The sequence below is a fragment of the Oryzias latipes genome, chromosome 17, assembly GCF_053564925.1.
Source record: "Oryzias latipes strain Hd-rR chromosome 17, Olatipes_Hd-rR_3.1".
Lineage (NCBI taxonomy): Eukaryota > Metazoa > Chordata > Actinopteri > Beloniformes > Adrianichthyidae > Oryzias > Oryzias latipes.
This window is the reverse complement of record NC_136253.1, coordinates 16,626,998-16,654,828: the sequence shown is the minus strand read 5'-3', so window position 1 is coordinate 16,654,828 and position 27,831 is coordinate 16,626,998. Positions and strand designations below refer to the sequence as shown.

At 45.7% G+C, this 27,831-nt stretch overlaps 2 protein-coding genes and 1 long non-coding RNA gene across 4 annotated transcripts; 2 read left to right on the top strand and 1 right to left on the bottom strand.

Annotated features, from left to right (window-relative positions):
- Positions 1–350: 350 nt before the first annotated feature.
- On the top strand, positions 351–15,646 carry lamc2 (laminin, gamma 2). Its single transcript, XM_011486435.4, has 21 exons — positions 351–503; positions 4,021–4,140; positions 5,410–5,527; positions 6,223–6,338; positions 6,420–6,551; positions 6,629–6,818; positions 6,982–7,094; positions 7,249–7,626; positions 8,694–8,771; positions 8,866–9,002; positions 9,102–9,258; positions 10,405–10,610; positions 10,958–11,037; positions 11,111–11,248; positions 11,326–11,470; positions 11,559–11,708; positions 13,845–13,959; positions 14,086–14,282; positions 14,354–14,512; positions 14,588–14,687; positions 14,829–15,646. Exons 1-21 carry the CDS (start codon positions 422–424, stop codon positions 15,077–15,079), a joined length of 3,162 nt encoding a protein of 1,053 aa, XP_011484737.1. The 5' UTR covers positions 351–421; the 3' UTR covers positions 15,080–15,646.
- Positions 2,857–14,112, bottom strand: LOC110016815 (uncharacterized). The gene is made up of 3 exons (XR_002292152.2): positions 13,974–14,112; positions 6,027–6,093; positions 2,857–3,003 (listed from the first exon to the last, which is right to left on the bottom strand). It is a non-coding gene; the product is annotated as an uncharacterized LOC110016815 (long non-coding RNA).
- Positions 15,647–17,063: 1,417 nt separating the features above from the next.
- On the top strand, positions 17,064–27,114 carry dhx9 (DEAH (Asp-Glu-Ala-His) box helicase 9). 2 transcript variants are annotated; one of them, XM_020710807.3, is made up of 28 exons: positions 17,064–17,175; positions 17,686–17,867; positions 17,938–18,078; positions 18,307–18,412; positions 18,485–18,639; positions 18,813–18,961; positions 19,568–19,614; positions 20,030–20,166; positions 20,246–20,335; positions 20,524–20,685; positions 20,774–20,851; positions 20,916–21,107; positions 22,467–22,608; positions 22,744–22,826; positions 22,898–23,054; positions 23,154–23,251; positions 23,322–23,535; positions 23,610–23,704; positions 23,773–23,846; positions 23,920–24,072; positions 24,147–24,307; positions 24,593–24,704; positions 24,782–24,943; positions 25,013–25,140; positions 25,230–25,459; positions 25,553–25,668; positions 26,354–26,554; positions 26,624–27,114. In XM_020710807.3, exons 2-28 carry the CDS (start codon positions 17,757–17,759, stop codon positions 26,979–26,981), a joined length of 3,852 nt encoding a protein of 1,283 aa, XP_020566466.2. In that variant the 5' UTR covers positions 17,064–17,175; positions 17,686–17,756; the 3' UTR covers positions 26,982–27,114. The 2 variants fall into 2 exon arrangements, with proteins under 2 accessions (XP_020566466.2, XP_023820970.1); XM_023965202.2 differs by lacking the exons at positions 17,064–17,175; positions 17,686–17,867; positions 17,938–18,078; positions 18,307–18,412; positions 18,485–18,639 and adding an exon at positions 19,422–19,481 and having other exon boundaries at positions 18,882–18,961.
- The last annotated feature ends 717 nt before the right edge of the window (positions 27,115–27,831 follow it).

Below are 27,831 nucleotides of genomic sequence, written 5' to 3'. Positions count from 1 at the left end.
CAAATCATAAAGCATGAGATTGGACTCTGGAAGGAAGATGGAGTGCTGAGAAAAAAACGCATCCGAAAGAAGACCTCTACACAAGTCCCAGCTGGGATTTGAACTCTAATGTGGGAGAGTGCTGACCACTACATCAATGAACCCCGGACGTCTGCATTTCTCCTCATTCTCCTGCTTTGTCTCATGTTAAGTCAGCTATGATGCGCACGCGTCTGTCCGCGTGGGCATTCAGTAAACAGCGCCGTGTGTTTTCTGCGCAGCTGAGTGGTGTCTGGGGTGAAGTAGCGGCCGCATGCACGCGCCCCGCCCGTCACAACCTTTGTTTGCTGAGTCAAAGGTGAGTAAGGCAAGCAGGTCGGTGCGCGCGCGGCGTCTCAGAGGCGTTATAAGCGGTGTTCTGCGGCTGCGCGCTGATTCAAGCATGAAGAACGGCGGTGGCCTCGTTCTTCTCTGCGCTCTGGCAGCCGCGCTCTGCGCCGCGCACCACGCGCACGGACTCACCTGTAAGTCTACAAACTTCTCTCACTTAAACAAAACGTTTGTTTTTCTGTTTTCTCAACTCTCTGCTGAGTCTGACATAGTACTAGAGTAACGCAGGATTACTGTGATACTCTTTTTCTGACGCCTGAACTCAGAATCAGAGAAGTTAACATTTAGAGGCTCTTTTTTTCATGATTGAGTCAAATCAGGAGGTGCTCTTCAAGTCTTCACCCTCCTATTCATTTCCACATCTTCCTCTACATCTCTTGCTCTTCTTCTACACCTTCTTGTTTTTGGAAATTAAATGTTTGTCAGAGCAGAGCTAAGATGGAAAGATGCGTAAATGAAGCTGGTCTCACTAAGAGGTAATAAAATGTTATTTTTATGCTTCTTTAATCTTGGAAATCAAAGAAGTTAAAAGTCCTGGACAAAGAAAACGATGGCAGTGAGTGACCTAAATGTTTGAAAATGTTCCATTTGGTGCTAAAATAAAGATTATTTGAAGAGGAAATTTAAAAAAAGTGTGTAAACTGAAATGTTAAAAAACTAATTAAATATCACTAAACACTGAAATGTATTTAAAAGAGTAGCCCACCTAAGCCAACATAAACTGGAGGAAATGAGCACTTTTAATGTTAAAAAGGGCTTAGATTGTTGCTAAACATTCAAACACATCTAATAATATCTGATGATAATCATTCAAATGTTCAAGAATTTGTTTACATAAAAAAGACAAAAAGAACAAAAGAAAATGTGAAAGGAAGCTATAAAAACCTGTGATAATATGTTTATTTTGACTTAAGAATGCTAAAGTGTTGCTTAAAACTATTTTTTCTGAGGAAATAATGTGTAGGGCCGATAAAACTCACAATAATTAGCATTTTAAAAGTCTAATACAAGGTAAAGTTGTTCATTTTGAAACAGTAATCCAGGCGTTCATCACGTCCCGGCTGGATTACTGTCATTCTCATTATTTTGGACTCATCTCTCTCACGTCTCCAACTTGTTCAAAATGCAATCACCCGTCTTCTGGTTGGAGGAGAGAAGAAAGAGACCACATCATGCTGATTTTAGCATCGCTCCACTAGCTGCCTGCATTGTAGGGTTCAGTTTCAGATTCTTTTATTTGTTTTTATCTTCACATGGTCTTGCCCCGCTGTACCTTTCTGAGCTTCTCTCTCTTTACTCGCCAGCCTGGTGCCTCAGATCAGCGGATCAGCTGCTTCTGGAGGCACCGAGGTCCAGACGGAAGCTCAGAGGGGACAGAGCTTTTGTGGTCGCTGCTCCAAAGCTTTGGAACTCTTTGCTGCTGCCTATAAGAGAAGCTTCATCACTAAAACCCCTTTGAAAACTTATTTTTATGCTCTGGCTATTAATCCAACATGAGACTTGTGTTATTTTAGTTTTATTCTACTGTTCTTATGGTCTTTATCTCCTTATATTTACCGTAATATTGTGTTTTTCGTGTTTTCGTGTTGTTTTCTTTTATTTCTTGTGTTCAGCACTTTGTGTGAACTGCTGTTGTATGAAGGTTCTATATAAAGTTGAATTGAATTGAATTAAAGTTGTTGCTAAAAAGAAAACAGTTAAAGTGAAATTTATCCAAAATCCAAACAAAAAAGATGTGTAGAAAAAATAAAATAAATAAAATGTATCTAAGAATGTATGTATCTAACACTGCAGCTTAAACTGATGGTAATTATTATTTTAAGTTTATTTTGTTTAACATTTACTTTTGAAAGAAGACAATGTTTAAATTACATTATAATGAACACCTTTAATGTTAAGATTGTTCCTAAACAAAGAAAATGTTAAAAAAACAAGAAAAAATATTTGTAGGGCAGCTGAAAACTAATAATAATGATATGGAGCGGATTAAATGTTGGAAAATGCTTGAATTGGTGCTTGAAACCTAAATATTACTAAAAACGTATAAGAAAAAATGTATACTCCACTGAAAACTAATGATAAACAGGACTCTATTGTTTAGAAAAGGGCTAAATTGTTGCTTAACACTAAAAGATTTCTTAGGAAATACAGCACAAAGGATGTCGGTGAAAAGTGTAATGAGCATTTAAAAGGTTAAAAAATGATAAAAGAATTAAGAATAGATAGAAAAAGATAAAATTGCTTTAAATGTATAAAAAATAGAAGCTAATTGTTACTAGACACCAAAATGTATCCAAAGTTAAGACAAAAATGTGCCGTTTAGCTGAAAACTGATGGTATTTAGCAAATTTAAAGGTCTAGAAATGTTCAAGTTGTAGCTAAGCTCCAACACTTGAGGAAAAATAGTTAAACAAACGAAAAAAAGTTTAAAGAAGCTGAAAACTGATAATGAGTGCATACATGGTCAAAAGAATGAAGGACTTCAGGTGAAATTGCTTCTGTCAAACTTTCTTTAGCTCCAAGGTTCCAATTCCTCACAGGTGACTCATAGGCGCCGCTCTGCTCAGGCTGATGTTTTAGGAAGTGTGACAGGTCGGCAGGAGATGTTCAAACTGCAGAGAAACAAGCTGCTGCCTGTAGATAGACAGACAGACAGGAAGAACCTCATGAGTCAAGATCTTTTTCAGTTTAAAATGTTTTTAAAAAAAATCACTGAACAAGATCAATGTTACATTTTGACACAAACGTTGTGATTAAGAGGTTACATTTGCTACCTAGATGTTTACATTTGTTCGTTTTATTGTCTTTCAGGATGTCAGGCTTGCAGTTCAGGTCTCATTTCAAGCCGATCATGATTCACCATTATGTTTAGTCTTTGGGTTCTGGGAACTGTTCTTGAGCTTAACACAAAGGCCAAAAACACCTAATACCATGATATATGACATATGATTTCCCAGCAGGCCAAACTGCAACAAGTTTGCAGTTTTCAAGACACCAGAATAAAGGTAGAAGTCTGAGGGAATGTAACAGCCCGTCTCAAAATGACGTGCACGGTTTAATCGAGGCCAGCTGGAGGCAGATTGATTGGATTCAGAGCCTCAAAGATGGCAACGCTATAGTCAAAAATTCATGTGTCCATGGGCAACACATCTTGCGAGGTCATATCCAGGCAAAGTCATACTAAAGTCTTTGATACCTGCTTTATGTTCAGCAAAGAGTTGGGTTGCACATGGGCGTCTGCAGCTCACTGCTCCTAAATGTGGAGAACAAATCTTCCACACATTTAATGGGACTTTATGTCTATTTGTGGGACTTTTATGTGAACTTTATGGGTCTCTTCATCTTTGTATGTTTCTGTCGATGGCATGTCAAAAAGATTATCACCTGTTCAAGAAAGAGCCTCAGAAATGACGGGAAACAGTGGAGGAAATACAATCTATGCAGGGGATGATGCACTTTTTAGGAACCCAAAGGTCACACATACAACAAACACTGAACAAAACTGTTTTGCTTCAAGTCTGATCAACAAGAATTTACCATTCTCTTACTCAAAGTCAAACTTTTGAGCAGACAAGTTCAGACGCTGTTAGAGCAAGAAAACTGTTTCCAAAAGGGATATAAAGTTTCCTGTGTCTGCTGCTGCCTCCACAGGGCGCCACTCCCAGCACTGTCAGTGGGATGGGTGGGGCCTGCGGTGCAAACAATGCAAAGACGGCTTCTACCTGCAGGGGCCAGGACTGAGCTGCACTCCCTGCAACTGTCACCCAACAGGTGAGACACACACATACTCATTCTAACTGGACTGATGAACTCTGACGTCACCCAGACACGTTGGTGGCTTTCAGGTGACACCACTGTCTCAGCGAAACGCCACCTTTACAGGCAGAAAGCTGCAGATGTCTAAGTCGTTAAGCTAATGAATGTCAAAATCAGTTTGCCTACAAAAACAATAAAAACCTGTTGAACAATAAAATGTCCTCAGGCTGTCAGAGGAATCGCAATCTCCTGTCTGATAAAGCTGTGACTCTTATTTACATCATGAATGTTTACCTAATCCCTTCCAGATTACAGCATTGCTGACCACCCTGAATTAAAAAACCCACATCTGTGCCTTTCTGCTGCCATGTAGGTGCTGTAATGGATGGAAACATTACTAAAGTCCAGCAATGATTGAAGAGACTTGGAAGTTTCTGGAGGCGCTAAAATTGGGCCATCAACCCAAAAGTTTCTCCCAACATATTAAATTTTTGATTTGATTTGGATTTTTATCAGATTTGATGTGAATAATTTTGTTTTAAGCATTAATTGTAGTGAAAACAAAAGCAAATCACACTGATTTATCAAACTCATTACAGAAATGATGAAATGCATAGATACATAAAAAACAGACATACAAAACTTTAAGAAAATTGTTACAATTTTAAAATTGATTACAAAACTAAACAAAATAATCTGACCAGAGTTTGCTGCTATATACTTAATATCAGATTTAAACGGCCACCTGGTTTCATGGCTGAAATCAATGGATAAGAGCTTTCTCCACCCACCTCAGTCATATTCTGTAAATTGGTGATTTAGTAGGACAAAATCAGAGTTTAATAAGGCCACCACCACCCACCGGGCCAGAGACGGTCCTGGCTAGTTTGGCGCCCTGGGCAAAACACTGGACGGTGATTTGCCGTCATTATAGCAGCAAGTTGACACTATAGTAGGAGCGTTCTAGCGCAAAGACTTGTTTTGGTTTTTTGGCCGCTTCTGCGCCCCTTACAAGATTGCGCCCTAGGCGACCGCCCACATTGCCCATGGGAAAAACCGCCACTGCACCGGGCTATAAATACGTTTTCTTTTGGTGATTTTATAACATGGGAGTCAATGTTTCCTCCTGAAACCAGCCCCTAGTGGGCTTTTGAGGAACTGCAACATTTCAACTTCTTAGTTTGCTTCAAATCCAGGAAGAGTTGGTGGAGAATTGGTGATAATACAACTGTCCTTACTTCATGACAAAGACTTCACACCCTAACTGCTGTGTTTAACCTGCAGGGGCCATCAGCGCCACCTGTGACAGCAAGGGGCGCTGCAGCTGCAAAGACGGCGTCGCTGGAGAAAAATGCGACCGCTGCACCAATGGAATAATGGGTCTGAATGGATGTTCATCAAGGTGAGAAAAGGGAAGCTCACCACTAAAGCTCCAGCTGAATCTAAAACCAGAACCCCCCCCCCAAAACCTGGACAGATCAGATCTCCTGCCACTAAAAATGAACTGGACTTGTTCTGGGCTAAATTCTGTTTATTTTTAATTGTGATGGAAGTCCACAATGAGAGAAAACTCCCTTTCCCTGCCTTGGACCTGCTTCTAAACAGACACTAACTCTTTGCTGGACCAGAGCAAAGAGCCTCTTTGGGTTGGTCAGGTGAATAAGTTGGAGAAGAGTTTTGGAACACTGAATCTTCCATCCTGGTAGAAAAAAAATCATAAACAAATTTGGTCTGAAGAGGCAATCATTTCTGTGATGGATCTCTGAAAATCCAAACAACTTGGTACCCACATTCTCTCTGTTTTACATAAACAGATGATGGTTCATCTCTGGAAGAACAGGCTAGAAGAACAAAAGAACTTTTGAGAACACAATGAATAGCTCAATGTTTCTGGATCATACCTGAGCTTTTCTTCTGCACGCAGTCGTCTTGGCGCTGACTCAGCTGTCTGTAAGAATCAAACAGCTTCTGTGGAGGAAAAGAATGGAACCATCTAAGAACCAAACCAGAACCAGTTCATGTTAATTAAGTGGGAAAGGGTAAAAATAGAGCCTCTATAGTTGTGGACTCTGACGTCTTGTTTTTCATGTTTTCCAGGCGTCAGCTCAGAGAGGATTCTGGGAATTTACCGTGTTTCTGCTATGGACACAGTAGTCTGTGTTCAACACAATCTGGTTTCTCAGTCCACAACATCAGTTCCACCTTCACCTCCGGTAACCATGGAGCTTCTAAGCTTTCTCTTGACTGCATGCCCTTTCACTGGAAAAGCACCAAAACTGTGGGATGTGTTTCAGGTTCTGAGGGTTGGAAGGTGACCACAGCGGAAGGTGACCCCCCCCGTGACGTTCTCTTTCGCTGGTCACCCAAACACCAGGACCTGGAGGTGATTTCCAAAGAAAGTTTGCCCATTTACCTAAGCGTGCCAGGTGAGACCAGCTCTGCATTCTCCATGTCTCTGTTCATTTTCCCCTAATGTCATCCTGATGGATCGTTTGTCCTCCAGACTCATACCTGGGCAACCAGCTGCTGAGCTATGCTCAGAACTTCTCCTTTCTGCTGCGATTGGACCGTGGAGTACGTCGCCCATCAGCTGCTGACGTGATTCTAGAAGGCGCTGGTTTGAAGGTGTCAGCCTCGCTAGGGGACCTGAGCTCCGTCGTGCCTTGTAGTCAGAAGATTGGCTATAGCTTCAGGTCAGCCTGAAAGTCCACCATAGTTGATAAATGAGAGAGATGAGGATTCATCTCCCTGATGAATCTGATAGACGCTATGTCCTGCAGATAATTAGATGATCATTAGACTGGGCTGTTATATCCACACTGACTCCCACGATGTTCATAAATGTTTGCTGAACAGGCTGGACCAGCAGCTTGGCAGCGGATGGAGGCCTCCACTTTCCTCCTTCCAGTTCCAGAAGCTTCTCCAGAACCTCACAGCCATCAGGATCCGGGCTACGTTTGGAGAAGCTGGTGAGCTCTTTTTTTTTCTTTATTTCTACCTCTGGTCTGGTTTTCTTCATTCAAATGTTTTTCTTTTCTGCTCACAAAGTGACACTTTTATCCTCTGACTCATTAGGGACAGGGATCGTGTGCTCTTATGAAATTCTTGATTTCCTCTTTTCAGGACGGGGTTACCTGGATAACGTGAATCTAGTTTCGGCCCGACGTGGAGCTGGTGTCCCGGCCCGGTGGGTGCAGACCTGTATCTGCCCTCCGGGACATGAGGGCGACTCGTGTGAGCGCTGCTCAGCCGGGTTCAGGCGCAGCATCCCTGCGGATGGAGCATTCAGTCCCTGCAAGCTTGGTGGCTACGACTCGGAGAACCCGGACCATTTCTCTGCAGATGAGACGCCCACAATGCAGCGCTGCCAATCAGGGTTTTACAGAGACCCAAGGCAAGGGGGCTTCTGTGTGCAGTGTCCCTGCGCAGAAGGGGAGTCCTGCTCACTGCCTCCTGGTTCGGTTTACCCTCGATGTGACCGCTGCCCACCAGGAACCAGCGGTGAGTCCAGACTTCCAGAATTGCTGAAAGCTTCAGTTTCACACGAGCACCTCATCCAGAGGGTTTTTCCTCAACAGAAAACACAGACACGATCAAAAAGAACTCACTCCAGCTACAAATTCAATTACGCCACATCTAATGTTGGCCATGGCGCTGAGGTAAAGCTGTCAACCTCTACTCAGAGGATCAGGTTCAGTTCCCACCTTGCCAACCCATGTGTCAAAGTGTTGAAATGTTATTGGGCTAGACACTGAACCCTAGATTGATCCTGATACAGGTTGGTGCCAGTGTAAGTCGCCATCAGTGTGTGAATATGTGTGTGCATGGGTAGATGGGAGTTGGACTGTGGAATGCCTCGGGCTATACGACTTTATGGCATTTACCATTTTAAAATGTTTTGAGAGACTCCCGTTCCTCTAGGTCACTGTGGAGGTACTTGTAGAACTAATTTCCTCTATACTTCTCTCCCTCCCCTTCCACCCCCCAAAAAAATCTACCACCTTTCTTATTTTCCATCTGTCCCTGTGAGGTACCTGGATCGGGTTAGTTTAGCCTATCAGATGCTCGAATGTCCAGATTCAGAAAGGAATCATGGCTCAGAATGAACAAAACGGTAGACCTGAAGGTCTTTGAAGTCCTAACTGTGAGGCTGAGCTTCAGTCTGAAGCCATTCATCCACAATCTTTTGTTAGCATGAATGTTTGAGAGAAAGTCTGTCCTGACTGCAGAAGGGCAGAAGATCACGACAATGAGAAGAGCAACACATTCAGAGGTTTTTTTCACAGAAACAAGAAAGGATAACAACAGCTTTAAAGAAAGAAGTAAAAACTTTAAATATCATTCTAAGACATTTAAAGGGGGGGGGAGTCATCAGCATAAAACAGCGTGTTTCTGTGGGGATGAATGACTGGGGAGAAGCAAACTGGAACAGAACCTGGTGGAACACCATCATTGACTCTGGTTTGGAAGGAGGACTCATGGACCTCTTACTAAACTCTGCTAATGATTAGCAAAGGAGAGCATTTAAGCGCCGAGCCCATGTGCTCATGCATTGATTTTGTTTCCAGGTCCTGGATGTGACACTTGTCAGGAAGGATTTTTTGGCGACCCGGCCAGTTCCACAGGCGAACGGCGACCCTGCAAACGTGAGATCACATTTGTCTTTAGGTTGTTCACACGTTTCCTGTTTACAGTTTTGACTGAGCTGACGCTTTGTGAACCTTCCTGTTTTTTGGGCAGCCTGTAACTGTGACGCTCAAGGAGCTGAGTCCAAACAGTGCGACACGTTTGGCCGCTGTACCTGCAGGCTGGGCTTTGAGGGTCCAACATGCCGCAGGGCTAGTTGTCCCGCATGTTTCAGCCCAGTTCAAGCAAAGGTGAGTCAGTCACCTGAAGACAGGAGCATCTCTGACAAGAGTGCCTAAGCTTTGCAGGAGGCGTGGCCTATCTGTAGCACCTGTCTGATTGTGTTTCAGTTGGAGGAGAACACCGCCAAACTGGCTGAGCTGGAGAGTCTGTTACCAGACCAGGACACTGGTCCAAGACCAGCTGACTCTGCCAAGATGGAGGCTGCCCTGAAGGTCACAGGGGAGCTGCTGAAACGCCTGGAGGAGACGGCAGAGGAGCTGAAAGGTGTGTGTGTGGGGGGGGCGCACACACATGACAGACACAACTACAAACACTCACATACTAGAAACATGCAAACAGCCTACAAGTAGACAAACAAACAGACGTACAAACATAGAGCCCCATAGTTGTGTAGTGGTTGGCACTCTAACCTCACAAATAGTAAGGTTCAAATCCCGGTTGGGTCCTTTCTGTCTGTTCAGAGTTTGCATGTCCTCCGGTTTTCTCCGGGCACTCTAGCTTCTTCACACAGTCCAAATAGTGATGGAAAGCCTAATAGTAACTGAGGAGGCTCCAACATCCCTAAGACCCTGAACGGGAATAAACAGGTATGGAAAATGGAGGGATGGATGGATTCATGGATAACGGTAGATGGAATCTTACAAACAGACATATGACCAGAACAGACACACAAATAGGTGCAGAAACACACAAACAGATGACAAGCATCATTTATACTGTTAATTTTGTAATGTTTACAACATAAAAGACATCACTGAAAGTAATGACATCCATATGACTAACCCAGCATCAATCAGACTGTTCACTAACTCACTTTTTATGTTCTACTGATACAATATTTGTGATTTTAGCATAGATTTCATTGTCAATATTTCATTTAGGATTTTGGCATCATTTTTTTTATTCTTACAGCTATCTTAGTCTTTTGAGCTACAGGAGCATTTAGCTTGTTTGGTATTGTTTGCTGTTGTTCAGCTTTTTGTGTTGCAAAGTCTTTGGCTACTTTAGCATTAATCTTCTCTGTGATAATAATTTTTGCCGTTGTTTTGTCTTCACCTGCTTCCTCTCAAGTGCAAGTTTGTTATTTAGTTGTGTTTTCATGTTATATTTTTTATATCAGCACAGGATTTATCGATGCCCTGTGTTTCCATTTCATTTTAGTTGTGCACACACATGTAATTAATTTAGATTAGCTACCGATGTAGCATTCAGAATTGTTTTTTTACTTAAGATGTATTGATTAATAATAGATTGTTGGTTGTAACTATTTTAAATCCTAATGTAATGATCCAAATGTTCACTCCTCAGATGTTGTTCCAGTTGTAACTTCTGCCTCTAGTGGATGTTAGAGGAACTGCAGCTGAGCACTTTTAGTCCTAATTCAAACTCTTCTATTCTTTTATTCAATAGAAATAGAGAAAGGACTGCAGGGTCGACTGTCGTCTGTGAGAAAGACTCGGTTGACTGAGAGGCAGGACATCCGGGACATTGCTCGTGAGGTCGACACCATTGTAAAACAACGACAGACTTACGAGACAAAGGTGAAGGAGGTGCAGGCACTGATGGAGGTGATGGGACGGAAGATGGAAGAGGCCAAGTCAAAACTCAGATCAGTCGTAAGGATTCACACAGATGCACGTCACAGCTAAACTCAAGTGAAGAAATTATGTAAACAGATTCAAGCAGAAAAGACAAAATGTGTTAACCCCTTCATGCTTGAGTTTCTTTCCATTTATTTATAAAAATATTCTTTAGTGTTTTTTTCCATTTCAAGGTGATGCTAAACTTAGAGTCCTGGATGACATGGAACTAGCTACATATGGCATGAAGGGTTAAAGTTATTGGTGCCAAATGTTGGTCAATGAGTTTTAAAGATTTTCAGTTTTTTTCTAAAGCCAGTCATAAGCAGACTCCTGTTGGCAGGAGCATGAGGACTAAAGTCATCTCCAATGTTTCCTGGTAGGAAGTTCCAGTTAGCGACGCTCCACTAAGTCCAAACAACCTGACTTCTCTCGTGCCAAAAGCCTCCAGCCTGGCTGACCAGTGAGTAATGATGAAAGACAGATTTGTGTTTAACGTCTTCGCCGCCCTGACCTTTGATCTCTCCATCCACTAGACACCAGAAAAAGGCAAACGCTGTGGAACAAACGGCCAACGAGGCGCTGAGCGACTCAGAGAAGAGTCTGGCTCTGCTGAGGACTCTGACAAACCGAGAGAACAAAGTCAAGGAGCTGATCGGGGATCTGAAAGCACTGTGAGCTGTTGATTCCACCTGACACAAAAACATTGTGGAGAAAAATGTGTTATTGAGGAAAATACCTGTTTTTTTAGGTACGATCAGAATTTGGCTGAGGTCAAGATTTTGGAGAAGGAGGCGAGCCGGCTGAGCGACGCAGCCACAGAGGAGAGCAGAATGGCTGACGGCATGTTGAAAGACATCGCCATCATGGAAGGGAGAATCCTGGGATCAGGAAAGGTAACAGCTGCTTTCATTTGTTTGTCTCTTTTTGGTGTTGATGATCATTTGTTCTGTCTTTAACACCATAAACATTCATGATGCTCAGGAGCAGATAGACACCTTGGCAGCCAGGCTGGAAGGGACAAAGGAGGCGGTGAAGAGGAACATCTCAGACCTGGAGGATCTGCAGACTGAGGTGCAACAAGACCAGGCTGCAGTTGAAGACCTGCTGGATGAAGGCAGAGACGGCCTCAAGGTAGGAAACCACCATCACTGATGAAGCGTCTGAGCCTAACACGCCTGATCTAGTCTCAAAATCTGGAGACAGCACAGCGTACAAACACGCCCGCTATGACCTCCAGAAGTCCATCAAAGCTGCCAAAAGGAACTACAGTCAGAAAATTGAAAGCTGCCACAGGGAAACCAACACAAGAGGCCTGTGGCAGGGGATCAAATCCATCACCAACTACAAGACAAACACCAGCAGATCAGAGTTCCAGAGTAACATCCTACCAGACAGCCTTAACAGCTTCTACGCAAGGTTCGACCAGAACAACAAAGAGGTCCCCCAAAAGACCTCCTGGGCCCCAGAAGAGGCTGCGCTGCAGGTGTCTCACAAACAGGTCCTCAGGGCCCTGAAGCAGGTGAACCCACACAAGGCGACGGGACCGGACCACGTTTCACCAAGGGTTCTAAAAGCCTGTGCGGAGCAGCTAGCAGAGGTGTACACAGACATCTTCAACCTCTCGCTATCGCAGGAAACAGTGCCCCGTATCTTCAAGTCCTCTGTGATCGTGCCGGTCCCGAAGAAAACACACGTCGCAGCGATGAACGACCTTAGACCCGTGGCTCTCACCCCTGCAGCAATGAAATGTCTGGAAAAGCTGGTTCTGTCCCACATCAACTCCCTGGTCGACGAATCAGTAGACCCCCACCAGTTCGCCTACCGCCCCAACAGATCAGCAGAAGATGCGGTGGCACTGGCACTTCACTCCACCCTGCAACATCTGGACACCAAGAACACGTACGCCCGGATTCTGTTCCTGGAATACAGCTCTGCCTTCAACACCATCAGGCCCCTGAAGCTGACTGATAAACTCGCAGATCTGGGAATACCAACACCCACCAGAAACTGGATCCTTGACTTTCTCACTGACCGACCACAGGTGGTGAGGATGGGAAAGCAGGTCTCTGCTGAGCTGACAGTTAGCACCGGTACACCACTTGGGTGCTGCCTCAGTCCAAAGCTCTTCTCACTTTACACCCACGACTGCACCTCCCCCGACTCCAACAACATCATCATTAAGTATGCAGACGACACAACCGTCCTCGGCCTCATCAGAGGAGGGGACGAGTCTGCATACAGAGACCTTGTGCACAGGATCACCATCTACGGAGAGGACAACGACCTTGTTCTCAACGTAGAGAAAACAAAAGAGATAATCGTGGACTACAGAAGGAAAGCACCGCCACATCAACCGCTCATCATCAACGGGACTGTGGTGGAGCGGACCGACTGCCACCGGTTCCTTGGTCTGCAGATCACAAACAGCCTCAGCTGGGAAAGAAACACTGTTGCCACAGTGAAGAAAGCCCAGCAGAGGCTGTACTTCATCAGGCTGCTGAAGAAGGCCGGTCTCAAGCGCCGGACCCTCACCCAAGCCTACAGGGGGCTTGTGGAAAGCATCCTCACAAGCGGACTAACAGCCTGGTTCGGTAACACCACCTTAAAAGAGAAGAAGATGCTGCAGAGGGTCATTAATACAGCTGGAAAAATCATAGGTTGCAACCTTCCATCCATGGACACCATCTACAAACAGCGCTGCAGGAGGAGAGTGACTAAGATCATCAGAGACAGACACCACCCTGCTCATGGACTGATCCAATGCGTGGACTCAGGCCACAACCTCAGGCGTCGCAGGCCTGAAAGCATCCACGCACACACCACACGCTTCCACGACAGCTTCTTCCCAGCTGCAATCAGAATGCTGGCAAAGGACATCAGAGAGAGAAGACTGGACTAAATTACTAAGTGCAATAAACAATAATATGTGCAATAATTCTATGTGCAATAATGCTACTGTACAGATTGGGTCTCTGCAATATTCATTATCATATTTTACTGATATTTATATTTTATACACCATGTAAATTTGTTGTCTAATTTTGACTTTTAACTTTATTCTATTTATTTTTATTTTCTTTATTATTTCTTCTTCAAATTTTTCTTTTGTCCTTTTTTAACTTATCCTGACATGAGAGATGCCAAAGAAAAATTCCGATGTACCGCATGTGCAAACGGCAATAAAACTTGAATCTTCTTCTCTGAGCTTTAAAAGGCTCACGTCTCTGCTAAGCAACCTACAACAAAAGGACGATTTTCTCTGTGCAGGAGTTTAACAAGCTGCTGGACAGAGTCAACGCTGCCAAGGCTGTGATGGAGGACGCCCTTAAACGCATCACCAGTAACAACAATGAGCTTGACAGCGCCCTCAACGGCCTGCAAGGTAGAAGTGCTCACCATGGAACTGACACGTGTCCTTCAGCAGAGATGGAGATGATACTGCGTCATGTTGTGCTGAGCCACTGGAAAATAAGTCGGTGTGTCATGAGTCGTCCTTTCTTCTGTGCAGACTTCGAGCAGCAGGTGGATGGCAGCAAGACTCTGGCTGATGATGCCACCAAACGTCTCCCAGCAATAAACGCCACCATCCAAAAGGCTGCTGGGAACAACGCCTTGACTCAGTCTGTGCTGACAAACGTGTCTGCAGATCACAGCGATGCACTAGAAGCTATCAACGCGCTAAAGGGCCTACTCAGCAGCGTGAAGGTGGGAGACGCACGCGACACTTGAAGCTAGTAGTGTGTGGACAAGCAAACAGCTTTGTGTTGATGCTTCAGGAAAGCGTTGGAAATCTGCCGGATCACTCCAGCTTGGGAGGAGGAGTCGCCAGCCTCAGCACGGAGGCAATAGACCTGAAGACGGCGGCAGACCAGACAGCTAGAGGCCTGGAAGCAGATCTGAATGAGGCCGGAGCGTTAAAGGATGATGCAGAGGAGGTAAATTTCCACGCAGGCACCACCCTCCCACCCTCCCCTTGTGGAGTGACGTCATTAGAGATGCTTCTTCTGCAGGTGGCTGTGGGAGCGGCTGCAGCTTCAGACAAAGCCAAGCGTGGCAGAGACGCAGTGGCTCTAACTCTGCAGGACATCAACACCCTGCTGGCTGACATGGGTGAGTCACTGTCACTTTTGTGACAAAAGGACAAACACATTGCAGTGCGCTGCAAGTGAGTGTTTTTATCCAGCAGGGGGCGGTAGACAGAGTCCCTACCATCTCTGGTAGCACCTCTGTGACTTAATGTCTTCTCCTCAGATCGTTCTGCTGTGGGTGATGATCAGCTGAAGCAGCTGGAGGACTCGCTGTCTAGAGTTCGGGAGGAGGTGCACGGCCGTCTCAGGTCCCGGCTGCAGGACATGCGGGAGCAGGAGGACGCTCAGCGCCGCCAGCTGTCTGGGATCAGCATGGACTTGGACCGGCTCCTCGCCGACGTTGCTAACCTGGAGGAGATCCTGAATTCGGTCCCCAGTGGCTGCTACAACACCGCCCCCATCGAGGAGGCCTGAACGGCGCCCCTCCTTGGAGGAGGAACTGAAGATGAAATGAAAAAGTCTCCAATATTTTGCACAAAAATATGATCTCTCTTTGTCTTAGCCAAACTTCTTCGCCAGGTGTTGCCTTCACTGTCTCATGGAAATGTCAGTTTCAAAATGATCTGGTTTGCTGTTCTCTGATTCTGGCACCTGATTTTACAGCAGCAGATGAGAGAACTGTTGATAAATCTGAATTTGTTATTTATTCAAAGCTTGAAAGAAGATTTCAGAAAAGGCAATATTTCAGAGGAAGAGATTTATTCATGGAAGAAGATTTCAAAAGATTGAAAAGATGCTTCTCTAACAGGAATAAGCATCTGATTACAGAAAAAAATAAGAAAAACCAATTCAAATGTTCAAAACTGAATTAAGATTCCTTTGTTGAAGAAGGAAAATTCTGTGTGGACTTCTGAATCTCTTTTATGGTTTCTAACCGAAGCAGTAATTTCTCCTTCCTGCTTCTTTTCTTTGTCATGTTGTTATAGAGTTTTTACCTGATCTGTATTATTTCAGAGCCAAATAAATGAAAGTATCATTGTTTTTCTAGTCTGTTGGTTGGATCAGTGTTTGAATCTGAAAAGAAAAGACAGAATATGTAAGATGGGGCTTTAGAACAAGACACACTGGTTTCACCGTCTCTGTGACTACAGCAGGTTTCTGCCAGAGCCTCTACAGGCGTTTATGGCTACTCTGCTCAGCGACTGACCACCTCAAAAAACTGGATATGGATAGAGAAAGCGTGGTTTTCTCTCCTGTGAGGTTCCTGTCTACAGCAGTAAACAAAGAGCAGCAAAAATGTGCAATTCTATTTCATACTATTGGTTTTATCAGGACTATAAACAGGACAGATTTTCTGTAGATTCTGTAGATTAAATCTTCGGTTGACACTGAAAAAATAAAAATGAAATAAAAATCTATGGTTTTAAGCTAATAAACCTTACAATGCAGGTCATGTTACAGCTATGTCATTTTATAAGAGAGATCTGGTTTTTTCTTAAATTAAAATCAGATGAGAAGTTTAGAAATTAGACAAGGATTTGGTCATTTGAAGATTTTTGTTTTATAAAAATAAACTGATTTGTTAAAACAAAATTTATTCGTGAGAAAAACAATGGAACATCCCACGTAACAAAATAAAAGGTTTTTGTTGACTTGATTTAAAATATAATTTACATTTGGAGTCCATATTTCGTGCTCCAAATATGAATCACACAGAAGCAAGATTAATATTTCCATAGTTGTTACTCGAAATTTGAACTTCTGATTGTTTATGGAACTTACATAAATGCTGAATTGAATTCATGAAGGAGAAATTGTGAAAAATTTTCATTTATTCATTTATTCATTCATTCATTCGTTCGTTCATTCATTTGTTCATTCATTCATTCGTTCGTTCATTCATTCATTCGTTCATTCATTTGTTCATTCATTCATTCGTTCTTTCATTCATTCATTCATTCATTCATTCATTCGTTCGTTCATTCATTTGTTCATTCATTCATTCGTTCGTTCATTCATTCATTCATTTATTCATTCATTCATTCGTTAATTCATTCATTCATTCATTCATTCATTCATTCATTCATCTTCTTCCGTTTGCTCCCTTTCGGGGTCACGGGGCTGCCAGAACCTATCTCGGCCACTTGTGGGCGAAGGCAGGGGGCACCCTGGACAGGTCGCCAGTCTCTCGCAGGGTTGGAATAATTTTAATAATTTAAATTTGATTACAGCAACAACAACAAAAACTTACACTGATTTTATGAATGTTTATGACACAGTGGCCACTTATAATCCTTGTGGACAATGGGTTGATGTTAACCACAATGTAATTTGAGTAAAGGAAACCAACTAGAGTGACAAAAGACAGAAATCTAGTTCTCATCCCAGTAGAATAAAAAAAATCATCATGCAGAGGGGCGTTGATAAAAAAGGATCAACTCACTGCCAGGAGCTAACAGTTCATTTCACCTCCAGAACAGAGGGTGGCGCTGTTGCGCGGTAGAAGAGTTCAAAGCTTCCGCTGTTGCCGCTTTGCAGGAATCTGCACTGCAGACTTGACTGAGCGGACGGTAGGTGTTGAATGTAGTCGTTGATGTTAGAATGAAAATGTTTGCTTTTTTAATATTTATTTTGCATACGTACTTCGTGTCTTACTGGCGTTAGTTAGTTTAGCCTCAATGCGTCTGTCAACGTTTACACCGGTTGATGAATGAAGCTAACGTTAGCATACTAGCATTTTCGTTGTAGTTGTCTCAGTTGCAACTGATGATTCAATGTGGGATCAATTGGGGAAAAATATTGCATGGAGGATCACATTATTGCTTGATGATAGGAGCTGCACGTGGCTAGCTGAAGTATAAAAACGGTCAAACATTTCCCCCGTGACTTAGTAACGTTAGTGTTGTTATCGTTTCTCCCTGTGTGTGTGTCGGCGCACATATGTTTTTCTGTTTAGGGTTTCTTTTACGACACGCACGCAGGCAGCGGTTTACTGTAGCTTCCTGAACAACACTGTATGTTTTGATGTGACGCCTGCCAGTGATTCTGCGGTTGTTCAGAGCCACCTCTGTGTTTTACAGGCAACACTAAGGGACCAGGGCACACCTGAAGCTCGCAGGTAAAGCCCACGCGGAGCTGGAAGCTCGCCACTATGGCGGACATCAAGAATTTCCTGTACGCCTGGTGTGGAAAGAAAAAGCTGACTCCCAACTACGAAATCCGGGCGGCGGGCAACAAAAACCGGCAGAAGTTCATGTGTGAGGTCGGTCTGCATTCACAGCCAGCTGGTTTGTAACCAGACTCTCCCGTAACGTCTCTGTTTGCTCCTGAAGGTGCGGGTGGATGGCTTCACCTATGTGGGGATGGGAAACTCCACCAGCAAGAAGGATGCTCAGACCAACGCCGCCAGGGACTTTGTCAACTATCTGGTCCGAGTCGGGGAGATGAAGGCTGAAGAGGTTCCAGCTCTGGGGGTCAGAAAGCTTTTTTTTACGCTTTTTTAAAGGAGATGTAAAAACAAAGCAAACCAGAGGAACATCTTTCCAATCAATAGAGCATCCAGCTATGTTCAGGCCAGAACAGAAAACCATTTAGAAAGTCAAGATCCATAAAGACTGGGAGACTGCAAGGATTAGTCAAAAGTTTACCAGTGGGCAGCGAACACTTAACCGGAACTGACGGCCTTTTGTTGTTCTACCCAGGCCGTGGCTCCAGAACCCAACCAGCCCGAAGGACCTCCGGGAAGCTTCGGAACCCTCCCAGCCAGCGGGCCGCTGCCCCCCCACCTGGTGGTGAAGGTGGAGAAAGGTTTGAGCCGAACACACCTAACCTGCTGCTCCCTGACTTCAGTCCTCTTCATCCTGTGGTTTCTGTTTTCAGAGGCTGATGCCTTCATCAATGCACCTCCAGGACAGACTGAACAAGGGTTCCCTCCTAGAGGTGGCAATGGGGGAGGAGGAGGAGGGGCTGAGTGGGACAGAGGAGCCAACCTGAAGGAGTACTACGCCCGGAGGGATGAGCAGGAGGCTCAAGCGGTACTGGAGCCAGCTATGTGCCATGAAGCTGCTTTTCAAGAAGATCCCGGTCCTTTTGAGCTGTGTTGTCACATGTTGCAGTCACATGACTGTGACAACATTAGGCGGCTTCATAACAGGTGGGACTGCTCTGCCTTAGTACCGGTCCCACTAATGCGGCTCTCCTGTTGTAGACGCTGGAATCCGAGGAGGTAGACCTGAATGCAAACTTGCACGGAAACTGGACCCTGGAGAACGCCAAGGCCCGTCTCAACCGGTTCTTCCAGCAGGAGAAGATCACCTCCGAGTACACGTACAGCCAAGTGGGACCCGATCACAACAGGTCTGGATCAGCGCTCCCCTACAAGCCGTCTGACCAGATCCAGCCTGACGAGCCCAGGTCTCTCGTCAGTCTGGATCTGGTCTTTTCTGCTGTTCAGATCTGTCAGGTGGGGGTGGGAGAGTGGGGTATTGACAAATGAACTCTAATTAAAAAGCTGCAGCTTCTCGGGTTGGTAAATGTTTCCTCTGAAAGGGGCCACACTCCTGGGCCCGCCGCTCACTGGTAGCACCTGTGTGTTTTTCTGCCGGACTGCTGCAAACCCAGAGAGCTCCTGCGTGTGCCGGCTACACCGGAGAGCCCTCACAGCCACATGCTCAACTCAAAGCCTGCAGAGCGACACTAGAACTCACGACCACGCTGAGGAAATACATGGGGATGGCGTTTAGGTTCTCTAAAGCCCCCCCATGGGTGCAGCTCCGTGGTCTCTGGTCGTGATTTGTGGTGTTGCTCTTCATTGTAGGCTTTAAAACCTGAAAGTCTGGCAGAAAAACGCCCAGGTTTCTTTCTGAGGACACATCAGGTGAGTCTGCTCCTGAGGGATGCTTGGCTTTAGGCTTTTACTTTGAAAGGCACGGGATGTAACTCTGCCATGTTATTTGTCTGCAGGAGCTTCATAGCAGAGATGCAGCTGTTCGTGAGGAAGCTCGGCAGAAGTAAGTTTTGACATGTCTGTACATGAGACCACAGAGACGGTTCTGTGCTGAGATTCTTTACGCTTATTTTAGCAGAGCCAGTAAATAGAAATTGGTGCTTTCCTTAACAAATAGAAAACCTTTTCTCTTGTGTTTTAAGTATCAGAAAGCTTGTATTTTTTAGCATTTTGAAATTTTTCTTAAAACTAAATGACAAAAGACTAATACCGGCAGAAACCAATTCTTTTAATAAATATGAAACAAACGAATCACCCCTCAAATAGGAATAGTTTACTTTCTCCCGCCCCATTGTGCCTTCAACCCTGTTGAGGTGGATGCAACAAAAACCAATCGATTTTGATTCGTTACTGCTGTGCAGAATCCTACGGGTGATGTCAGAGATGACTCCGCCCCTTTTGTGCTGTGTTGTTTACAGAGATCACGGCCCGCGAACACGGATCTAACAAGAAGCTGGCAGCGCAGTCGTGCGCGCTGTCGTTGGTGCGACAGCTGTACCACCTGGGGGTGCTGGAGGCGTACACCGGGGTCACCAAGAAGAGGGAAGGCGAGACGGTGGGAGTTTGTTTTAAATAAAATCCTTTAAAGCAGAAATAAGCACGGATGAAGGTTTGACTCTTTCTGTCATGTCCAGCTGGAGCCGTACGACGTGAACGTGTCTCCTGACCTGCAGCTGCAGCTGAATACTGTGGCCAAGGAGCTCGGAGTCGAGATCCCCCCACCGGTGAGTTCTAGAAGTTCTCTGAAGCTCTGTGCAGCTGGGGATGATCTGATGATCCCTGGGCTCATTCCAGTCTTTAGACAGTCTTTAGTGTGGGCTTTTTCTGCGGTGAACTGTAGATGCTGTTCCCCCTTCTGCCTGTGGGGGCAGTAAATGTGGGTCTAGTTGACATGGATGCTTGTGTCTTTTAGCCTGAAGACCCCAGCTGCCCAGTGTCTCTGATTCAGGGGAAGATCAACACGTTCGAGCCATCGACGCGTCAGAACAGTGCCGGCGTCGTGCCCTGGTCCCCCCCGCAGGTTAACTGGAACCCCTGGACTAGCAGCAACATTGATGAGGGCCCGCTGGCTTTTGTAAGGCTTTTTCCTGCCGCTCTGGAAGACCTCAGAGTCTGAGCAGACACTGACACCATCGTGTCTAAATGTCGTTCCCTCTTTCTAGTGCACCCCTGAGCAGATCAGCGAGGACTTGCGCAATGAGCTGATGTACCAGCTGGAGCACGACGACTCTCTGCAGAAGGTCAGTCCCGCTTTATTGGCGCTCAGGCGGTGCTCTGCACTCTGACTGACGCCGTGTTGTTTAGATCCTGGCAGAGCGCGATCAGCTGCCCGTCAAACAGTTTGAGGACGAGATCATGGGGGCCCTGGAGAGCAACCCGGTGGTGATCATCAGAGGAGCCACAGGCTGCGGCAAAACCACGCAGGTTCCTCAGTACATCCTGGACCACTTCATCAAAGGAGGGAGGGCGTCTGACTGCAACATTGTGGTCACCCAGGTAACGGAACACAGCTGAGAGATGCCCGTGGTCCCTAGCCATGCTTATGTGCTGCACAGAATGCTAATTATCTGAAAGAACTGAGACTGCTAAAGAAAAACCTTTCTAAACAATTACACATTTAGCCAAAAATTATTTATTTTTATGTCAAAAACAGAACTTGATCAAATGCTTAAATACTGACTTTTAATCTCCAGATGCTAACTTTGAAGCCAAAAATATGAAATGTTCTGCTACCATTACTTAATCATAAGAACGGTGAGCAAAAATCCCAGAATCACACGGGGGAATCTAGTGAAGGACCTGCAGAGAGCCGGGACTGAAGTAACAAAGGCTACCATCTAGGCCTGCACAGTATACCGCAAATTTATCGTTATCGCAATATCAAGCTGTGCAATATGCATGTCGCAAAAGACTGCAAATTTGTAATAAATGGTTACCTTAGATGTGGCCAAACAATCTTATGGCAGCTTGAAGTGTTTAATGGATTGAAAGAATCCCTTTCTGCATTTGACCAATCAGATGGACCCCTTCACGTTGTTAACTAATCGGATGGCGCCCTATTATGTTGTATGTTCGCCTCCTATGTCAACAAGGGTCATTTGTAGTATAATTTTTAAGCTGTTGTAATGGAATGGGAATAATATTTTTGATTGCTTTGCTAATTGTTTAAATACCGCAAATTATATCGTTATCGCAATATTAATTACTAATATCGCATATCGCGAGTTTTCTTCATATCGTGCAGCCCTACTACCATCAGTAACACACTGTGCCACCAGGAACTCAAATCCTGCCGTGCCAGACGTGTCCCCCTGGTAAAGCCAGTACATGTGCAGACCCGTCTCTATTACTAGAGAGCATTTGGTTGATCCAGAAGACAATTGGGAGAATGTCCTGTGGTCAGATGAGACCAAAATAGAATTTTTTTGGTAAGAACTCCAATCATTGTGTTTGGAGGAGAAAGAACACCATAGCTACTGTAGGGCATGGGGGTGGAAACATCATGCTTTGGGGCTATTTTTGATGAATGAATAGGGCCATGTATTGTCAGATTTTGAGTGAAAACCTCCTATCAGAAAGGGTATTGAAGATGAAATGAGAATCTAAATAAAACCAAGTAAACCTATTGGGTCTCAAACCCCCTTTTTTTTTCTTCTCAGCTGAACTTTGGTCGTTCTGACCCACCTTTGGTCATTAACATTTTTCATGTGTAAGCCCTGCAGAAAAGCTTTTGCAGTTCTTACAGCAGTGCACATGAGACTGTTGTTGCCATGAAGACTGTGATTTTCTGTTTTGCACCATACTGTCGTGCTCTGGCTAAGAGTTCACATGCACAATCTACTGTTGTGTCTGCAGCCCCGTCGGATCAGCGCCGTCTCTGTGGCCGAGCGAGTCGCCTATGAGAGAGCAGAGGATCTTGGGAAAAGTTGTGGCTACAGCGTGCGCTTTGAGTCTGTGCTGCCCCGTCCCCATGCTAGCATCATGTTTTGCACTGTGGGTGCGTGAACACCTCAAATTTCCCGACCCAATAATGCCCTTTAAACTCAGTCGAATGAATTCTAAGCAGTTTCCTTATTTTAGGATTCCTCCAGCCTTTCCTCTCTTGAATGTGGTCTTTGATTGGCTCTTTCAGGCGTTCTGCTGCGGAAGCTGGAAGCTGGAATCCGAGGAATCAGCCACGTCATCGTGGACGAGATCCACGAGAGAGACATCAATGTGAGTTCCCGTTCAAAGTCGCCATGGGTGCGATCCACACGAGGGCGCTCTCATTGTGTGTGTGCCTACAGACGGACTTCCTCATGGTGGTGCTCAGAGACGTGGTCCAGACCTTCCCCGACGTCCGCATCCTCCTGATGTCAGCCACCATCGACACCAGCATGTTCAGAGAGTATTTCTTCAACTGTCCCATCATCGAGGTGTTCGGACGCACCTTCCCTGTTCAAGGTTCCTCTTTGAATTTCAGAAACCTGAAGTCCTCAGTTCCTCGATTTTAACACGAGAACTACAGGAAATCTAAGTGTTTATGAGATTTTGTTCTTTTAGAGTATTTTCTGGAAGACTGCATCCAGATGACCAACTTCGTTCCCCCGCCGATGGACCGGAAGAAAAAGGCTAAAGACGAGGAGGGAGGAGAGGAAGATGTAAGAAACTTTCTTTAGGAGTGGGCGTGTCTGTGGACGAGATCTCATGTGCATCGTGCTGCCTCTGCAGACCAACTGTAACCTGATCTGTGGGCCTGAGTACACACCCCAGACCAAGAACACCATGGGGCAGATGACCGAGAAGGAGACGTCCTTCGAGCTGGTGGAGGCGCTGCTGAAATACATTGAGACCCTGAAAGTTTCCGGGGCTGTGCTCGTCTTCCTCCCGGGCTGGAACCTCATCTTCTCCATGCAGAGACACCTGGAGACCAACCCGCACTTTGGTCTGTGCACCACCTCTGTCCACACCTGTCCTCCTTTCAGGAGCCTGTCATTAAACGTGGCGGTCGTTTTTCAGGGAGCAATCGATACCGGATCTTGCCGCTACATTCTCAGGTTCCACGCGAGGAGCAGAGGAGGGTGTTTGACCCCGTTCCTGATGATGTCACCAAGGTGGGTAGTGTGTAAGCGTGTAAAACAGGAAGATGTGCTCTATGTCTGACTCCTCCCTGCCGTCGCAGGTCATCCTTTCCACCAACATCGCAGAGACCAGCATCACCATCAACGATGTCGTCTACGTCATCGACTCTTGCAAGTAAGTGCTGCGCCCTGTCATCCGGTCAGCTCGCTTCCTCAGGTTAACGCCGGCGTTGCTCTCATTCCAACAGGCAGAAGGTGAAGCTTTTCACCTCCCACAACAACATGACCAACTACGCCACTGTGTGGGCTTCCAAGACCAACCTGGAGCAGAGGAAGGGGCGAGCTGGCAGGGTCCGGCCCGGGTTCTGCTTCCACATGTGTAGCCGGGCTCGCTTTGACAAGTATGTTCAAGCTGTGCCGCCCCTTCGTGTCACGTCTGTTTGCTGGTTTTGACTGTGTGTGTGTTGGTCTGCAGGTTAGAGACTCACATGACTCCAGAGATTTTCAGAACCCCGCTGCACGAAGTCGCTCTGAGCATCAAGCTGCTGCGTCTCGGCAGCATCGGGCACTTCCTGTCTAAGGCTATCGAGCCGCCGCCGCTCGACGCCGTCATAGAGGCCGAGCACACGTTAAGAGGTGAGGACCTGTTCCAGGGTGCCATTTGCTAGCATAACACAAAAGTGGATCTATTTAATGAGTCTGTGTGATATACTGCCACTTCCTGTGTCATGCTGTCACTTCCTTTGTGACATAATACTCCTTAGTGTGTCATAGTAACACTTCCTGCATTAGGTGCCACTGCTTCTTGTGTCCGTCTTTTGGACTAACCTGCCAGGCTTTTCAACCTAAACAGAACCTGTTCTCTTTGGACTGGCTTCTGTTTGGCTGTTCGGATTTCTGAGGATGTTTTTTTTGTTCCAGAGCTGGATGCTCTTGATAGCAACGATGAGCTCACCCCTCTGGGTCGGATTCTGGCCCGGCTGCCTATCGAGCCTCGACTGGGGAAGATGATGATCATGGGCTGCATATTTCAGTCAGTCTCTACTCTCAGAACTGCTGCCTGCCTGTTTGCTTCAGAGTCTGGTTCAGTTCTTGTGTGTCTCCCCGCAGCGTTGGAGATGCCGTCTGCACAATCTCCGCCGCCTCCTGCTTCCCAGAACCCTTCATCAGTGACGGAAAACGCCTCGGATTCGTCCACAGGAACTTCTCTGGCAGCCGCTTTTCGGACCACGTGGCTCTGCTGGCTGTCTTCCAGGCCTGGGATGATGTCAGGTTTGTGGGGGAGCAGGCGCCAGCTCTGCTGTGATTGGACAATTTCTCATCACCATTTCTACCATTTAGGGTCAACGGCGAGGATGCAGAGATCCGCTTCTGCGAGCACAAACGTCTGAACATGTCCACTCTGAGAATGACTTGGGAGGCCAAAGTCCAGCTGAAGGACATCCTAGTGAACTCTGGATTCCCTGAAGGTACCTGAATGCACCACAAAGTGTCAGCAAACACAACGCGGTTGTCATTGAACGTGACATGACTTTCACTTGCGTCTCTGGCCTTGCAGAGTGTCTGATGAAGCAGATGTTTAACACGATTGAACCTGACAACAACCTGGATTTGGTGATTTCTCTCCTAACCTTTGGCTCATACCCCAACGTCTGCTACCACAAGGAGAAGAGGAAGATCCTGACCACAGAGGGGCGCAACGCCCTCATCCACAAGTCCTCCGTCAACTGTCCTTTCAGCAGCCATGACATCAAGTACCCATCGCCCTTCTTCGTCTTCAGTGAGAAGGTGGGAAGGTTCTCCAAACCTGTTCAGTTCTGCTGATTCCGATTGGACCTTCAGAACCTGGATCTTTTTACCAGTGCACACATTGTGTTCCAGATCCGAACCAGAGCGATCTCTGCTAAAGGCATGACTCTGGTCAGCCCTCTGCAGCTGCTGCTCTTCGCCTGTAAGAAAATAAGCTCAAACGGAGAAATCGTCGAGCTGGACGACTGGTGAGGATCTTCAGCTCTCTGCGCATCATGCTAGGTTCACACGGCCCTCGGAAACGCACATTCAGGCTACCACTTCCAATGACATGTCAATATAAACCGGTTTATATGTGTTTTAACTGTGCTAATGCTAGCCCAGGAATGTAACTTTAATTTTAAATTTATAATGAAGATGAATCACATTTGGTTGAACATGTTTGAAGGTTGTGAGGATAATAAAACTAAAGTCTCTAAACTTTCTCATATGACTAATTATCGCCTATATTTAGTAGATAAAAGTAGATTTTTTTTTCTAGTTAATAGTTGCACTATTTTTACTTGATTGTTCAAGTTTACAGAAGTGCTCTAAGTCTTAAATGATAAAATAATGTTAATGAAATAAAAATATAGGAAATTGTTATCTGCCTATTAAATTTGTTCATTCATTTTTAAAAACATTTTACAAAAGTATTTGATCAGGGCTCGGAATCAGCAGATACTCAGGATCGGATCAGGCCCTAAAAACCGGATGGGGACATCCCTAGAACAGAGTGAACAGCGTTTACAGAAAGCACATTCGTGAAGACGCGACACATGCCCAGTGTGGACGTAGCTTCAGGGTCTGAGATTTGGCTGCAGAAGAACACTTGGAGTTCAGTTTTGGTTCTTAAGGCCCTCCAAGTTTGAGCTGAACATTGAATGTCTGCAGGATCAAGCTCAGGATCCCACATGAGGTGGCCGGGGCCGTGGCTGCACTGAGGGCGGGGCTTGAGGCTTTAGTGGTGGAGGTGACCAAAGACCCGGAGTACATCAACCAGATGGATCAAAGCAACACGCGCCTGCTGAACGCCATCAGATACGTGTCCAAGCCGTCTGCCGCCGGACTCAACCTCATGAACACCAGTCAAAGGTACCAGAACCAGAACTAGAACCAGAACCAGGCTTTATCCAGAATCTGACCAAATCTTTGTCCCTGCAGGATGGGAGATGGACCACGGCCCCCCAAGATGGCCCGCCTTGATAGAGGAGGGGGCTACAGAGGAGGAGGCTTCCAGGGAGGTGGTGGGGGTTACAGAGGAGGAGGATATGGCGGCAACAGCTGGGGAGGAGGGGGGTACAGAGGTGGTGGAGGGGGTTATCGAGGAGGGGGGGGCTACCGAGGAGGAGGAGGTGGAGGCTACAGAGGGGGAGGAGGTGGAGGCTACAGAGGAGATGGAGGCTACCGCGGGGGAGGAGGGGGAGGCTACCGCGGGGGGGGTTATGGAGGGGGAGACGGAGGTTATGGAGGCGGCGGGGGTTACAGGGGGGGTGGCGGAGGTTATAGAGGAGGGTATTAATTTTCAGAAGAATTGCTCTGTGTTTGTGATGCAGCTCGATGTTTTGATAAATGTTTGTCAAGTAGAGGGAAGGTCAGCTGATCTGTTTAAGTTTATGATAAAGCTCTCAAATAAACGATTTTTCCTGAACACAGCACCCGTGTGACCAGTTTCTCTTCCCACTATTGACTGTATACTAGAACTGGACTGAGTGAGTGAGGACGACATCACCCATAGAAAACGGCTTACTTCCGGTTCCAGCAAAATTAAGTCAATTCAGTCGCCTCGTTTTTTTATTTATTTATTTATTTTTTGGCAATACAGGCTCCACATAGTTGTAACCAGATATTGCCAATGAGCAGTGATTGGTCAGAGTTGACATATATATTGCAACCGTTTTCACCGATCAGAAGTGAGCCTTTGGGAAGTCCACACTCCATCCACTAAAAGAGGGCTCGGGAAAATCCAAAAGTCTTGAACGTGCATCATGAGGCCACCTAATTTCATCAAGGCATCTGATTGGTCGGTTTATAACTTGACTAACTTGCGCTACAGCACAAAAAAAATCATGGAAAAAAAATAGGTTAAACAAAATCATGTTAAAAACGGGTATCTGAGCAAAATGGTTATTCTGGGTAATCGCTTTTATGGAAGTTCATGGGAATTTTGGCTTCTTGGATCCAGCGGCTACTTCCTGATTTGAACCCCAGGGAGGAGTGGTCACACTGTCCAGTTCCTATTTACAGTCAATGGCAAAAGCGTCTGTCATGTGAGATCCTGCAGTCTTTTAGACCATGCACCCCCCACACACAAAGAGCCCAAAAAACTGAAAAGGGACACCTGACTGATGAAATGGTTAAATAAAGGTCTC